This window comes from Microcebus murinus, chromosome 24 (assembly GCF_040939455.1).
Source record: "Microcebus murinus isolate Inina chromosome 24, M.murinus_Inina_mat1.0, whole genome shotgun sequence".
Classification (NCBI taxonomy): domain Eukaryota; kingdom Metazoa; phylum Chordata; class Mammalia; order Primates; family Cheirogaleidae; genus Microcebus; species Microcebus murinus.
This window is the reverse complement of record NC_134127.1, coordinates 20,115,980-20,132,204: the sequence shown is the minus strand read 5'-3', so window position 1 is coordinate 20,132,204 and position 16,225 is coordinate 20,115,980. Positions and strand designations below refer to the sequence as shown.

At 55.4% G+C, this 16,225-nt stretch overlaps 2 protein-coding genes across 6 annotated transcripts in view; one reads left to right on the top strand and one right to left on the bottom strand.

Annotated features, from left to right (window-relative positions):
• Nucleotides 1-10,504, top strand: part of LOXL2 (lysyl oxidase like 2) — a 72,882-nt gene extending 62,378 nt beyond the window's left edge. For all 3 annotated transcript variants that reach the window (XM_012739346.3, XM_020282832.2, XM_012739347.3), the window contains exons 10-14: nucleotides 1,060-1,303; nucleotides 5,705-5,820; nucleotides 6,900-7,036; nucleotides 9,354-9,465; nucleotides 10,174-10,504. In XM_012739346.3, coding sequence (XP_012594800.2) covers nucleotides 1,060-1,303; nucleotides 5,705-5,820; nucleotides 6,900-7,036; nucleotides 9,354-9,465; nucleotides 10,174-10,253 — 689 coding nt within the window. In that variant the 3' untranslated portion in view covers nucleotides 10,254-10,504. The remainder of the gene's footprint in view (nucleotides 1-1,059; nucleotides 1,304-5,704; nucleotides 5,821-6,899; nucleotides 7,037-9,353; nucleotides 9,466-10,173) is intronic.
• Nucleotides 10,505-12,994: 2,490 nt separating this feature from the next.
• The window catches only part of R3HCC1 (R3H domain and coiled-coil containing 1), a 193,043-nt gene continuing 189,812 nt past the window's right edge, over nucleotides 12,995-16,225 (bottom strand). For 2 of the 3 annotated variants that reach the window (XM_075997206.1, XM_075997207.1), the window contains exons 7-9: nucleotides 15,728-15,798; nucleotides 14,227-14,322; nucleotides 12,995-13,311 (exon numbers count right to left, since the gene is read on the bottom strand). In XM_075997206.1, coding sequence (XP_075853321.1) covers nucleotides 13,181-13,311; nucleotides 14,227-14,322; nucleotides 15,728-15,798 — 298 coding nt within the window. In that variant the 3' untranslated portion in view covers nucleotides 12,995-13,180. The remainder of the gene's footprint in view (nucleotides 13,312-14,226; nucleotides 14,323-15,727; nucleotides 15,799-16,225) is intronic. The other variant, XM_075997208.1, reaches the window with a different exon arrangement.

Below are 16,225 nucleotides of genomic sequence, written 5' to 3'. Positions count from 1 at the left end.
CCAGGTGCTGGTGAACTTGAGGGACGCAAGGCTCACAGACTACACTCGCTAGAGAAATTTACAAGCAACTTGTCAAAATAAAAGATGGCAGGTTCTCATAAATAATTCATGGGTGACATTTTTCTGAATTGAAGTGTACTTAGAAATGCTCCCTGAAAGCTCACTTTTAAGGGGAAATTGACAGTGAATCCATTGGCAAAGAAGCTAAGCTTCCTAACACAATTGTTTAGTTAACTAGATTGTAGCCATCGGTCATTCTTTTAACACCTGCTATGTGCAGTGCACTCATTAAGCTTTTTTAGAAGACAGGCACCTGGGGACAGCAGTGTATACGGATGGAAACCGAAGGCAATTTGGCAATCCACGTCAGCCTCAAAAATAGGCGAACCTTTCTCCCAGAGAGTTCACTTACAGAAATATATTAAAGTTATATGCATAGATTTACTACAGGATGTTTAGCACAGCTTTTAACTGAAAAATTCAAAACAACCAATGTATCTAAAAATATGAGATAGATAGGGTTATGAATTAACTATTATGTGATCATGAAATGAATGTTGCAATGGATATGTATTAACATGGAAATATCTCAAGATGTATTTTAAAGGGAGGAGTATATCAGCAGACTATAAATCTACACATAACATTATACACATTGGAAAATATGTCATTCCCAGAAAAATCAGACCAAGTGATTAGCAGCATTTTCTCTCTGTAGTACAATCACATCATTATTGTTTCTTGCTTTTTATTATGGAAAATTTAAAGCCACTTGGAAGTAGAATAATATAATGAACCCTCATGTGCCCAGATTCAACACTTATCAACATCTTGCCCTAGTGCCCTGATAACCAAAGGGATGCCAAAGAGAACTCTTAGCAGAGGGCAGCAATAATTTGGGGTCTTCTTAAACAAGGCAGGTAACCTTGGGGAGTCCTTGTGCCCATCCCAGAAGGCAGTGGCAGGTAGCGGTAGGGGTTTGTCCCAGCTCAGGAGTCAGAAGTGGAACCCTCGGGGAGGGGTCTCTTGTCTTGGTGACCACGGTGTCCTCCTCCCCAGCCGCGCCTGACCTGGTGCTCAACGCTGAGATAGTGCAGCAGACCACCTACCTGGAGGACCGGCCCATGTTCATGCTCCAGTGCGCCATGGAGGAGAACTGCCTCTCGGCCTCGGCGGCCAAGACCGACCCCACCACGGGCTACCGCCGGCTCCTGCGCTTCTCCTCCCAGATCCACAACAACGGCCAGGCTGACTTCCGGCCCAAGAAGGGCCGCCACGCGTGGATCTGGCACGACTGCCACAGGTGGGCTCTCTCCTCCCTCCCTGCCAAGCTGCTCGGCTGACATCTGCAGGACGCAGATGTCTGAGTGGCCGCGCCCTCTTCCTTGGCCGTCAGTTGTGGTTTCCATGCGTGCCCACGGCAGGCCTGTGCGCTGCAGGGTGCTCTGCGCTCTGCATCGTTGGACTCTGAGCTCCAGAAATGGGCTCTAGAAATATATTGCACATACTGGTGGATACTTTTAATATCTCGAGGAAGACAGTGGGTGTGGAGGCGAGAGTTCTAGGTCCAGGTGTCACTAGACTTGGCCTCTAAACCCAGCCAAGCCTCCGACCAGCTGCATGATGTCGGGCCAGCTGGGCCAGCTGGGCCATATCGCCTGGGATGTCCCTTTCAGCTCTGTTTGTCTGCAGTGCTATAAATCCCAGGCGAGAACAGAATAGGGTGAAATCCTACAGCCAGCCCTCGCTGGGGCCCACAGAAGCCACCTGTTCTTCCTCCTGCCTTGCCTTTCTTTCTTTCTTTCTTTCTTTCTTTCTTTCTTTCTTTCTTTCTTTCTTTCTTTCTTTCTCTCTCTCTCTCTCTCTCTCTCTCTCTCTCTCTCTTCTCTCTCTCTCTCTCTCTCTCTCTCTCTCTCTCTCTCTCTCTTTCTTTTCTCTCTTTATTTCTTTTTTCACATTGGCTCTTAATCTACTCCAGAACCTGCTTGTCCGGGGATTTCCCTGCTCAGATCCGAGCTGGGCAGGTAGAAGGAACAGGAGCAAGTGCACTACTGACAAGGGAGGGAGGGAGGCCTCAGCCACCCAACACAGCAGGGACCCCCTTGAGGGCTCCAGACTTTGGCCTTGTCATTGCCCTTCTCGATGCCCAGATATCTCGTCTACGAAACAAAGCCTTTGCACTAGAGCCCTGATTCTCGCAGGGAGGTCCCTGGACCAGCAGTATCTGCCACCACCTGAGAGTCTTGGACCCACGTGTCAGAATCTGGGTTTAACAGGACTCCCAGGTGACAGTGCGCACACCGGAGAATGGGAAGCCCTTGTCTACATGAGGCTGAGGCTGCCTCCCGGCTCTATGTGTGATCACTGATGGGAGAGGAGGACTAGCATGTACTGGTCCCCTTTTAAGGGCCAGGCCCCCTGATTCCTCATTCTCATAGGTATGAAAACAGAGGCTCGGAGTTATGTCTCTTGCTCAAGATGAAGCAGAGAGCAAGGGTCCCAGCTCGAGGCTGTCTCATTCCAAAGCTTGCACTCTGCCAATTAGCCAAAGAATTTCTGGTCTCTGTACAGAAGCATGTCAGCGTTCTCCAGGGTGGAAGTGAAAGGGGAGAGCTAAAGTCATGACAGTCTCGGTGCCTGGTCTCCTTCAGGGAACATGTGGGTGGGAGGCCTGGGCAGCGGGGACTGCCGCTGCCTATGGGTCTATAAGTGGACGGTAATTGCATCCCAGCCCTGCATATGGCGGCCCGCCCAGAGGTTACGTGGCAGGAGTCTCTGCGCCGTATACTTACTCTGCAAGGAATCGGTCTCTAAGAATAATCCCATGGTAACATCCTGGAAGTGTTCTTCTGATCTGGAGCCCTGGGAACTCAGACTGCCCCCGTTTTCTTGTGGTCTGTTTTATGTCTTTGCCTGCAGATGTTCCCGTCAATGGTTTGGGAGGGAGAAGAGGGAAGGACGTGCTGGCTCAGCGTATGTTCCCCCAGCACAGGTGCCAGCCCTTCGGGTCATGGGTGGCTTTGCTGCAAAGGGGACACTTCTGTTCACTGCCTCCCCCACAGAGGGACAAAGTCCTCAAAGGTGACGTGGCCTCTAGGGGCCAGTCTCAGGCCCTCATCACACCTGCGGGGCTACCTGGCACATGGGGATGGCGAGGTGGGACGAGCCTTTGTGGCAGCACCTCCTGGGACTGGGAAACACCCTCCGTGTTCATGAGATGAGGACAGGAGCATTGCCCCAACCGTGGGAGGGAACCACCAGGACTGTCCATTCTGCAGGTGCCAAGGGCACATGGCTGGCCTGGGAAGAGCCACAGAGTTCAAACATCTGCACCGAGGCTCTGATAGAGTTTTACTGGGGCCACCAACAACCTAGAATATCGAAGAACGTAGCCGAACCTCCCGCCTTTCTCTGAACCAGCTTTATGTGTCATCCATGTATTCATTCATCCAGCACCTCCTGCCCCAACTAGTTCCACGTCTTAAAACCCTGAGCTCTGGAGTGTGACGTGGAAGGCTGTCCTTCCTTTTGTCCAGACCGCAATGACCTCCATCAGGCATCAGGCTGTTCCCTCTCTTAGAGTTCTAGAATTTCCTTCCAAGTCTGCGTGTCCCTATCTCTACCCCAGGGATCAGGCTCCTCCTAGAGGTCCAAGGGTCTTGACAGCTCAACCTGGAAAGAGGAAGAGAGCCTTCCTCGCCCTCCACCTGCCCCGTGTCCCGCTCTGTGTCTCCTGGGAGTAGGGCGGAATAGTGGGGAGTGTTCTAGACTGTACTCCAGGCAGCTGGCAGGGTGACGTGGCCCGGGGCGGGGGAGGGATGCACACGTACGCCGACAGGTAAAGCAGAGATGCTCCAGGACAGAGCCAGCCCTCGCTGGTAGGCTGCGAAACCAGCGCTCCCTGCCGAGTGTCTGCAGGGGAGAAACTGCAGCTGGGGAAGCCTCTTAAATCAAGTCTGCAGGAAGCCGCGGAGCGGGCCGGCGGGGTCAGCCTTACAAGAGTCCGTCTGTGGACTCTGTCTGAATTCTGTTTAGACAACGGAACATAAACTCCTTCTCCTCAGTCTTTCCAGCCCGGTAAACATGGGCACATAAGCCCCTCTCTGAGCGACGCAGACATTTTTTAGGCAGTGAGTCAGACCTCATGTCTCATCCTGCTCCCTCAGGAAGCCAAAATAGACTCTTTCAAAGTCATCGCTGCAGCCGCCACAGAACGCGTCCTTGTGCATGTTCTCCTCGGGCCCCCAGCTCAGCACCGCCGTGCCCCGGAGCGAGAGTGACCAGGAAGACCGACTTAGCAACTCCGGACATTATTTTTAGCACAAGCAAACGCAGGAGGAAGGGAAAAGGAGCCTCCCATTTCCTCTCAGAAAACCCACCCTTTTCATTGCTGTCTGCCCTCCTCTGTCCCTACATGGCGGAGGGAACCTGAGGCCAGCCCCTGTTAGCCTGCAGTGACAGGAGTGACAGGGAGTGACAGGGTGGCAATGGCGATGCAGCTACAGTAGGAGGAACCATGAGAAGCCAACAGGTGCTGGGTGCTCACCTGTTACCAGCCTCGTGCTGGGCATTTTACAACAGTTACCTGATTCAGTCCCAACGCCAGCCCAGAGAGTGGGTAAGGTCATCCCTCCCTCGGGTCAGATGAAGCGAGTAACTCTGCTCCCCGTGCCCGGGCACCTCAGTCCTTAGTTTCCCAATTTTCCAAATGTCCCTGTAATGGCAGAGACAGGCGTATGGGCATAGTTGCAGGTGTGTGCAATGATGCACCGTTGTGTGTTGGGGTCGGGATGGTGACAGCCGGGCAGCGAGGGCGTCAGGAAGGCCCCGGCAGCACGCGGCAGCCATGTCTCCCGTGTTTCTTCTGAACCAAGCACATCACTTCCCAACACGCCGCATCTGTTCTCAATCACTCCCAAGTGGACAGAAGGAAGTCGTCATGTAAACTGTCAGCCCAGGGGACAAGCTCTTCCCCTGCCCCCTTCCCACAGGCCCCCCCGGCTGTCTTCCTTCCCCTCCTTGTTTCATCTGCTCCATGCAAGGAGCCCAGATTGCTGCAGCTGACGTCCCCATGGCCCCAGGCAGGGCCGCAGGCCCGCCCCTCCTGGTCTGAAGTACTCATGTCACTGGGCACGATCATGTCCCATGTAGGACACACGTCCTACTTCTTAGTGCCTCTTCTTTGCCACCTCTCCCCTGACTCACTACCCTCCCCTCTTTCATTCTTTCCCTCCCTACCGTATTCCTACTTTCAAAAGTTTTCAAAAGACATCAAAATGGGATTTTTTTTCTCAGTCTAGAGAATGTGCACCGAAAAGGAATGGGCTGTGAGAGCCAGTGGAGTGCTCAGGAAGGCCCCTGCTTGTTAAAACCGATACCGTACGTGACAGAGCGCAGCCTGTGCCGGGCTGTGCCGAGCGTGAGCCGCACACTGTGACCCCCTTTAGCTGACATGAGGACCGAGGCTCGGCAAGGCCGCCGGGTTGTCTACTCCAGAGCCCTCAGGCTCTCTCTGAAGCACCACGATTCCTGGCTCGCTCTTCTGTCTTCCTTCCTGTGTCCCTGTCACCCATGTGTCGTCCAGCCCAGCCACCCCGTGGACCGTGCTGTGGGGCATTCCCAAAGCCAGGTCGCCAGCTGGGCCTCTGCTCGCAGGCAGCAGCTGCCCCAGAAACTGATCTCCTGGCCCCTCTCTCACTTGCAGGCACTACCACAGCATGGAGGTGTTCACCCACTATGACCTGCTGAATCTCAATGGCACCAAGGTGGCAGAGGGCCACAAGGCCAGCTTCTGCTTGGAGGACACAGAATGCGAAGGAGGTACCTTTATGTGGGGGCAGGTGGGGGTTTCTGGGGGTCCTGAATGCTCCCACCCCCACAGCCACTAGGCAGGAGCCCAGGCTGGACACTAGACCCTGTGTCACCCTCACCCCTGCTGCCTTTCTCCAGCCTGGGCCTTTGGCTGCAGCGTGGTGCTAAGGAGCATGGGCAGGACCTGGCTCCAAAGGCACCTGGACCTCCCCCCCCATGTCTGTGCCAATGGGCACTGGTAGGTCCACAGGGCCTCCCGGGCAAGGTCCAGACCTTTGGGCCTGGACCCACATGCCCACTCTGGCTGCCACAAACCTTTCTTCCCATGTGCCCCAACACCAAGCACCCCCACCCCACCAGGCTCTCACCCTTCATGTCCAAGCTCAAACAACCCCCTCTGAGGTCCCCCTGCCTCCCCCAGCCAGGGCAGCACTCTGCTCCTGCCCCTGAGTCACCACACCTGCCCTGTGATTGCCCGTTAGTGCACCTGCCCCCTCGGGGCTCTTCATGGTGAGACTCGTCAGTTCTTCCCACTCAACCTGCTGCCTAGAGTAGTCTCCAGACATGGTGGCCTCTTCAAAGACAGTGTGTCATTCGCTACTCATTGAAGCAGTCTGCCACCGGCATGACGGGGACTCTCCCAGCAAACAGGTTTTGAGCACCTGCCACGTGCAGACAACACGTAAGGGTCAGAGAGGCATCCGTAGCTGCACCTGCACCTGCATCACTGACACTCAAGTGGGGAGAGACAAGACTACCCCTACATTAAGCTCAACAGTGAATCCCAGAGATTTCCCTGACAAACATGCCATCCACCCCTAGGCTGAGGGATTCACAGAAAGGCCAGAGTGAACCAGAGTGGCCAGGGAGGGCTTCGTGGAGGAGGAGGCCTTGAGCCTGGCCTGAAGGGAGGGGTGGGATGTGGGAGGGAATTGAGTGGGAGGTTCACAGAAATGAGAACAGATCAGAAACCCATAGAGTGGGGCAGGGACCCTGAGCCCACATGGTGGGGGATTGGGGCCAGGAAGAGAGGTGCAGCCACAGGCCATGTGTGCCTGGTGACAGGTCCCTCTCCGCCCCGCCTGCAGACATCCAGAAGAGCTATGAGTGTGCCAACTTTGGCGAGCAGGGCATCACCATGGGCTGCTGGGACATGTACCGCCATGACATCGACTGCCAGTGGATCGACATTACCGATGTACCCCCTGGAGATTACCTGTTCCAGGTGAGCCCGGCGGGAAAGGGTTCCAGCCTTGCTCGGGGCAGGAAGGGAGGCTGCGTGCAGGCCAGGGTGTCTAAACTGTAGGATGTGACCAACACCCAGAGGCCATCATAGTCCTTGGGTAACCCAAGCATGGAAAGCCCGAGGGCTTGGGGAAAAGGGCACGTGCAGGGGCTGGGGACCAGAGATGCCCGAGACACTCAAATCAGATGTAGTCAGCGCCTGGTGCTTGCCAACCAAAATGTGTCTGCAGGCCGGGATCTGTCCCCCAGACTCTAACCCTCACGTCCTACTGAGATACCCTCCCCTCCGTCCCAGTGCCCTAACCCTGCCTCGGCCCCTGCTGTCGAGGCGGAAAGCAGCCTCTCAAGTGCATATGACTTCCCTCTCCCAGAAACATCTGCCTCATGAAAGAAGATCTGCAGAGGGGCCGTTCTCAATGCAAAGAAATGAATCTATAATAGTAGATTGTCAAACACTGGATACAGCCGGCCAGGGCACTGTTTTGTGGGGACTCTGCCCAGGTGGAAGGCCAGCCCTGAGGAGGAACCAGGGGCCTTGGCCCCCCACTTCCCTGCAAAGAGCCCTAAGCTCTGACCAGGCCCCTCGCCAGTGGGGCAGACGGGGCTGTATCCCAGCGCCTCCCTCTGGTGTCCGTCCACCCGCTCTTTCCCTCCCATGACTCCACCCGTCTCGCGTTCCTGCGGGTGGCAAAGCTGATGACCAGCAATGTGTCATTCTGCCTTGAAAGCGTTCCCGAGGGGGCATTCCGCCAGCCCAGGGCCGACAGACGGCCCTCACAGAAACAACACCTGCAGAGAGGTGACCACAGAGGGGCTTTGAGAGGTTTCCAGGGCAGTTTCTGAGGCTGGAATCAGACAGCCAAGCACTTTCCGCCCACGAGCCCAGAGCACAGGCGAGGAGAGGCCCAGCCAAAGAGCAGAGCGCTGTTTACTTAAAATATGATTGTCTGTGGCTACGTGCACGTATCCAGTGTGGCGCCTGTCGGCGTGGCTTTGAGGTTTGCTGTCACTCTGCCAAGTGACTGCGTACCGTCATGTATTCTGACAGATGCCATCTATTTAATGACTGCTATCGATTGCCCAGACCTGGCAAATGACTTGTCTCATTTCTTCACCAAGGAAGGGGCATCGCTACTGTGCTCATGTCCCAGGCAGGCGGACTCGGGCACACCTGCTCTGTATTTAGTGTTGTCCATCCCCAAACTATGCACTTAGCAAATGGGCTCGTTAGGGGCATGGTAATATGGATTCATCAAAAAGAAAATGTCCCTTGGGACCAACACGGAGCTCAGGCATGGAAAGCCCCGGCCTGGGGAGCCGCTGGACGCAGCACCTGCTGTGTAGGACAGAAAGGTCTCCCCACCCGGGGCCGGGACACGGGTGGGTGCCGTGCTGACCTTGGTTTCCACCGCATCCCTTTGGGCAGTCCCAGCGGTCTGTCCTGGCCCTTCTGGGGCCCCAAATCTAGAGAATGTTCCTTAGCAAGCAACCTGCCCGCCGAGGTCACAGCCCTCCAATATGCAGGACCCTCTAGTCCTATGCACCTTCATCCACTGTGCCAGGCACAGCTTTTGCCCCGTGACCCTCCACCGCCCTCCTCTTGCTCTTTTCTCCTCAGTTCCTCACCCCAGATCTCCCCTTTTCTGGCTTGTCACAGCCCGCTCTTGGAATGACAGCCCTTCCTATTCCTGCTCTCTGGGCTATGTCCGCTGAGCTGGGGAGACGTGGAGGGACGGGGGCGGGGGCCAGTCTCCACCAGCAGCCCCAGCACAGGCCCTGGACCCGCAGGGCAGGCAGGGGCTCGATGGCCTAGCCCAACCCACTGCTCTGCAGAGCCGGCCAAGGCCCAGAGAGAGGAAGGGACGTGTCCACAGTCACGCAGCTGGGACTCGTCCCATCTCCCTGCTCCCCACCCATCTTGGCACCTTCACCCTTCTATGCCTTTCCAGTGTCTTGCTCTGCGGCATCTCCCAGAGCTCCAGGAGGGGGTGACCCCTTTCTGACGGCCTTGGTGGAGGGGGGTAAGTGTGACTCAAAACTGAGAAAGACAGAGGGGCGTGAGGTCTCCCTCCTCCAGGCCACACTCCCTCTGCCTCCCTGAGCTCATCTCTGCCCCAAGGGCTCTGCCAGAACCCACAGACCCGTCTGGGCTGTCTCTCCCTCGGCTCTTGGATCCCAGCACCTGCCCTTCCCTGAGGTCACCAGCTCTAGCCACCAGGCTGGTCTTGCAGGGCCCCAGGCCTGGGGTGGAAATGGCCAAGCGGGGGACCAACGGCTTCCTCTGCCTTCTCCTCCAGGTTGTCATTAACCCCAACTTCGAGGTTGCGGAGTCCGATTACTCCAACAACATCATGAAGTGCAGGAGCCGCTACGACGGCCACCGAATCTGGATGTACAACTGCCACATAGGTAAGCCCCGGCCGCCCCTCCCTGCCCAGGGCTGTCGGCCCACCCTCGGGGAAACAGGCCAGCGCTGCCCTACTTTCTTGAGGAAGCAGAGGCAGCTTCCTAATTTGGGAAAAGAGCTTGGGGCATAGAGCCGGTGTCACATGTCCACGCTCAGGAAGGATGCCATAGACACATAGGCCTGGGTGGAGACTGAGCTTTTACAGCCAGCTCTGGCCACAGAGGAAGGGTGGCACCGAACCAGGCCAGCCCAGGGCAGACCCCAAGGCTATTTAAGGGCTGGAGCTGAGGCCACTAACTCATTATGCACGTGGCCTCAAAAATGTGGGTGTAGCAATTTGTGGGCTCTGTGTATCAGGTTTCCCAATCACGAACTAGAAGCCAGCAAACCACTGTCACTTCTCGTGTCCAATAAAGACAGTTTCCCTGGATCATGAGACTTAGGGAAGGAGAGGGAAAGAGCTTTCTCCTCTGCAGGAAAAGTGACAGCCCTCACTCTTGGTGAAGGTAAAAAGTAAAGGCACTGTGTGCATTCACTCAGCCATGACACAGCACCTGCTACGTGCCTGCTCCTGGAGATGGCTGGCACCCAGTCCCTGCCCCCGTGGGGTCACAGAGGTGGCCCAGCAGAGCCCCGGGGCCAACTCCCTGCTCAGGAGAGGGCCAAGCTTCTGATTTGCACCAACTCTTTCTCCAATTCCTGCTCTGCAGGCGGCTCCTTCAGCGAAGAGACAGAAAAGAAGTTTGAGCATTTCAGCGGACTCATAAATAACCAGCTCTCCCCACAGTAAAGACGCCACTGTGGGCTGGGTTCTGGCTCACGCCTGTGATCCCAGCACTTTGGGAGGTCAAGACGGGAGCATCACTTGAGGCCACAAGTTCGAGACCAGCCTGGGCAACAGCAAGACCTCATCTCTACAAAAATATTTTTTAAAAAAATTAGCAGTGTGTGGTCCCAGCTGCTTAGGAGGCTGAAGCAGAAGGATCACTTGTGCCCAGAGCAAGACCCTGTCTCAAAAAAAAAAAAAAAAGGAAAGAGAAAGAGTGAAAAGAAAAGCAGCCTCCATGGTCAGCTCCTGTCTTCGGGCCACACCACATCTTCCCTGGGACTCCTCCCAACAACTAAGTCCGACCAGTCGCCCCATCCAGACCCCGAGGAGGCTCAGGAAGAAGAGGACAGTCCCATCATCCACCGGGGCTGCTGCCTGACCTGTAAGGCCTGGGGAGGCCTCGGGGCCTGGGGCTTGTCCACAGGCTATGGGAGCAGCACCAAGAGCCAGCCTTGCCCAGGACCCCAGGCCCACACACAGGCGGCCACCAGCCTGTCCCAGCGCAGCCACCCCGCTCAACACAGGTAACACGGGGCAGTTCTCAAGTTACCTGTGGGAAGATGTGAGCTTATCAACCCTAGAGGTGAACAGGCTGAACTCCATGTCTCCTAAGTTATTTCCAGCAAACTTGAATACCTGGACCTCTCTTCCAACTAAACCAACTGCCTCTACTTAGCCTGTTATTATATACACACATATATACATCATGCAGCCACACTTTCTGACTGACACCTTGACTGCCGTACTAGAAAAAAAATTTTTTCCCCTGGAGCCACGGTGTTTTATTAAAACAAAATGATCCTTTCTAGTTTGTTAATTTTTACTGTTTTCTGTGCATGAGTTATTATGTAATGCAATCCATGTTTTTAGAATCAAATTATAGTATTATTTGCAACATTCATTGTTGCAAAATTATCAAAACATTGTTGCAATATTATTTGAAGCATATTGTTACCATATTAGTAGTAACAATAAGAACATCAATAAGTAAGATTTTCAGGAGCCAGCTGTAGGGTTTTGCTTCATGACACTCAGGTCAAAACTAGCCTGAGTTAAATACAACTCACATGGCAGTCAATGTGTTAAATGAGCTCAGAGCTGGTGCTTCTCTCGCATTGTCACATATATAAATGATGCCGCCATGCTTCCTGATTACATGAGCTCATTGTTGATGCTTTTCTCTCCACCACCTTATATTTTTCAAGATACCATTATTATATTTTCACAGACTTTGAAACACAAAGAAATTTAGTGGCATTTAATAGTAGGCATCTGGACTTTTGGAAATACAGCTCAGAAGAAAAACCAGCCCACCTGTGTAAGTGACTCCTGTTTCTACTGTTCCAGTTCTGTTGGTTGTTGATTCAGCGGTGCTATCCCCAGGGTGCTGGGTGACAGGACGCTCACCGAACACCATCTGTCATCAGCGACACTTACACATACTTGAAAATTGCAATAAAACATGTATAATAGGCTGCGTGCAGTGGCTCATGCCTGTAATCCTAGCACTCTGAGAGGCCGAGGTGGGAGGATGGCTTGAGGTTAGGAGTTTGAGACCAGGCTGAACAAGAGTGAGACCCTGTCTCCACTAAAAATAAAAGAATTAGCCAGGCATGGTGGCACATGCCTGTAGTCCCAGCTACTCGGGAAGCTGAGGCAGGAGGATCACTTGAGCCCAGGAGTTTGAGGCTGCTGTGAGCTAGGCTGATGCCACGGCACTCACTCTAGCCCATGCAACAGAGCAAGACTGTCTCCAAAAAAAAAAAAAATGTATGATGTATATATGATACGCGTGTTTCATTTGAACTACTGCACAGGGCCCTGATTAGCAGAATTCCTGTGTTCACTTGCCCAAAACGGAGCTTGGATACATTTCCAGTTTCCCTCCCATGGAGATGGGTTCCCACGTGCCCTGCAGTCCTGTGTGGCTGCGTGGCTTCCTTCGGTAGAAAAGGTGCAACCTCTGGGAGCTGCAGTCTAAGGAGATCACAAAAATCAATAAGAACACGAGTTGTAACCTTTCTTGAACTCCTGCTGTTTTGTACTGGAAATTGCCAGGTGGTCCCGTAGTGTGAGCAGCAGATGGGACACCTAGACTGAAACAGTCAGCAGACCGGGGGCTCCAAGCTCTTCCTGGCTGGCGGCAGTGGGGTGGTCGGCCCCAGACTCCTCTCACCCTGACACGGGTCTCCCGCTTGTGTTGCCAGCACGCTGGGGCCTGGCAAGTCAGAGCGTCCACAGTGACCTCAAAGGTCCAGGTAGGGGCACCTTGGCACCACCTCCACCCAAACCAGAAGAAATGAGGGCGCCACCCTGACAAAGATGCCTCACACCCGTTCCCAGCAGGCAAACTTGGCACGGGCTCATCTCACCGCCTGGCTTGGTGTTTATTTCTGCAAGTGCTTGGTGTAACCCACAGCGACAGGCACCACTGGGGCCAGCCCAGGTGTCCCAGAGCTGCCCTGCAGCACACGCCGGCGGGCTGGGACACCTGAATTGTTGGGGGATCTGGGCAGGTATCACAGGGCAGGTGCAACCCACGCTCCAAAACAGGCCAACTATGCACAATGGCCCTCGAGGCCAGCTGGGATCCTCCGGGCCAGGTTCCTGAGTGGCCTCTTCTTTCAGCAGCCACGGCCTGCGGTGGGAAGCAGGACAGCACCCCCTAGTGTCACACCGTGGACCATTACATTTTGAAGCAATTGCACTAGAACAACTTAAGTTTTTATTTTTTCTCAATTTCTGGGACTAGACGAAGCTAAAGCCCACCACGCCCCATGGGGAGGCTCCCACGGTGACGCTGGGCTGCTCCGGTGTCTGTAAAGGCTTGTGGTGTTGGGGCCCAGCTCAGCCCCAGCGGGATCCAGTCCGGCTGGGCCTCTGGGGCCTCAGGGCGACAGGAGAGTCTGGACAGTAGGCCGCTCTTTCTTCTTGTGTTGGAGCCCCAGGGCCCGGGCCACCAGCCTCCGGGCCACGGCCGTGTTTGTCTGTGGCCTCTCCTTCGCCAGACGCAGGAGTTCTAGAAGGGAAGCCCCACGGTGGGGAGCTGAACTCAAGGCCACCTCTCCCCCAGCGACAGCAGCCTCAGGCCACCTGAGCCAACCTCTAATGTCCCCTGGCTGGGGCCAGCTGTGCCCACAGTGGCCAGATGCTCACACGAGGGGCCTGCGTAGGGCTCCCTGAGGGGTCCCGACCCAACCTGTCACCTCTGGCCCCCTTGTTTCTCTATGTCTACAGTAGGGTGGGAGAGTTAACACTGCCACCTCCTTGCTTTACAGGGCCCTTTGCGAGGGAAAGCAAGTCCAGATGGGACACTTGGAGCTCTTGGACCCACAGACAGGATATTGGTTGTTTCAAGAAGCCGGGGACAGGGGCCAGGTAACCAGCCCAGAGAGCAGGGGTGGCCTCAGCAGGCCTCTCCCCAGCCTGTTTATTACTTCCCAGTCATGGAAAACTGGCCTCTAAACACCCCCAAGCTTTTTGGAGAGAAAAGGGAAGTGGAGGAACTAACACCTATTTGGCACCTTCTGTGTGCCTTTAGGGCTCCAGGCATGATCAGCTTCCTTTACAGAGAAGAAACCAACTCACACATCAAGTGATTTGCTCAAGGTCAACTCAAATAAGTAACAGAGCTGGGATCACACCCAGGGCTGACCTCAGAGCCCAGGCTCCTGTTTCCCCTGCAGGACATGGTTTCCCTCCAGAAGGAAGACCAAGTTTTCCCCGGGGGAGCAGAAGATGCCACTCAGAGGGGGTCTCCCGCCCTCGGCACCCTCTGGGGAGGGGGGCACAGCTCCACTAGCTGTCTTAGCCCGGGGCTGCTAAGGAGCAGAGAAGTGAAGGCAGGGGAAGGAACAGAGGGGAAGCCCCCACCCCGCCCCAGCCACTCGCACTCGCCCCCGCAGCTTCCCGCCAAGGTCAGCCACTTCCTTACTTGGCCTCTGTAAGGCTTTGAGTTTGGACTGCTTGGTTCCCTGCGTGAGGGGCCGGATCTTGAGCGCTGAGAACTCCCTGGTCAGGGCTTCGGCAGCTGTGGAAGGAAAGCACATCTGGAGCCACCCCACCCCCCCGGGAGAGGCCCCATGACCCAGCAGCGCCTGGAGCTGCTGCAGGAGCACCGTGCAGCCCTTCAAAGCCCAGGGCAGGGCTGCTATGACACCATCCTGGCTGGGCAGGAGACAACTGCCACCTGCTTGTCTTGTCCCCCAGACCTGCAGGCCTGCACGGGGACGCCCACATGCAGAGGACACCCCGGCCGGTCAGGAGCCACCCCAGTGAGGCTGTGATCCTGATGTCAGAGAGGCAGATTCCTGCCTGGCGATTAAAACAGTCCTTTACACAACTAAGACCCTCCTGGGAACATGCACACATTGCCCCAAGTCAGGCCTGGCCATGGAGCCCCCCCGGATATTTACAGAGCACAGCAGGCCAGAGCTGGGAGGGCTCCGGGTCCGAGCTGCCCACTATTCTATAGATGAGGAAACTGAGGCCAGGACACGACCTGCTTATGCCACACAGTTTGTGGCAGAATCCAAAAGATGGCCACAGACATCCCCAGCCAGAGCTCATCCTTCCATGGCACCGGCGGCCTCTCAGCCTCCCGCCCTGCCTCCCTTCCTCTCAGCAGCTCCCTCCTTGGAGTTGGAGTCCTCACCCCACTCCGTCCCCTCCCTGAACACCGCCCCTCCCTGACCATTCAGGCTCTCGTGAGGACTGGGCCCCGCCAGCGACAGCGCTGGCGTTCAGAAGGCCTTAGTCTGGGATACCCAGCCTGGGTAGGGGGTGTTGGCTACTTATACATCACACCCAGAGTGAGCAGTGCTGGTAGGGCAGTGAAGGAAAGTGGCTGAGGGGGACAGGCGCACCGGAGCCACAGCCAGGAGGCTGCGTGGCATCCCCAGCTTTAACGTGGAGGCTCTGTGACCTGGAGTGGGCCCTGATGTTCTCGGACCCTCAGTCTCCCCCTCTAGAAATTGGAAGTAAACCCAACCTACACCTTAAGGCTGAAGTGAAAACCAAATGAGAATGCACCTGCATGAACATATGAAATTACCAGTATTTGCATACTTCTGATCTATAAAACAGTACTTTTCTATGGTTTCATTTAATATGGGAACGTCCCTAGGCCTTGGCCTGCAACACCTGTGCAGTAAATGTTACCTGAGTCTGAAGCCTTTGCATTGAAAGCACTAACACAACAGGAAGCACTAACACAAGAAGGAGGCTTGTTACTTAAGACGTCACTACAGACCTTCTGGGCCAGGTCCCCTCGGCTCCCCAGGACTTTGGGCTGGACTGGTTGAAAGCAGCGCCTGGGAGTCCACTGGCTCAGGCCTGCACCTGTGAGACAGGTGACCTCCACCTGGGGAACCAGGGGTCCTTCCCCTCCCAACAGGAAAAAGCAAAAGGGCCGAGCCCACTGAGAGCTGCATTACCTGAGGCCAGGCAGGGAAAGATGCCGAGAGCGTGCGTGTCATCCACCCACTGAATCTTGAACCCCTTCTCTCTGTGTGGGGAGGCGACAGAGCACTTAGGAAAGCAAGTGGTCAAACCCTTTCCCCTCCGAATCCTACAGGCAAGTCCCCTCCCACCTCCTGTCCTCAAGCACCAGGAGCCCAAGGCCGGGTCCCATTTCCCCTGGGAAGGAGACAACCATTCACAGCAAACTTTCTCTGGAGCCCATGTGGTCAGCTTCAGAAAGACAAAGGCACCCCTGTTAATGTGTTAGGCGGGTCCCCACGGGCCCGGTCACAGGCAGGCCAAAGGCGTGGGGTCTGAGGCTGGGGATGCAGGAGTCTCTGTGGTCAGGGACGGGGACAGAACTTCAAGTAAGCACGTCAAAGACCCCGGGGCCTGTTAGAAGCTAAAGACAGTGTGGGCCCACCCAGTTGCTATGGCGGCACTGGCCACCCTGGCTGAGGAAGTCACCGGGG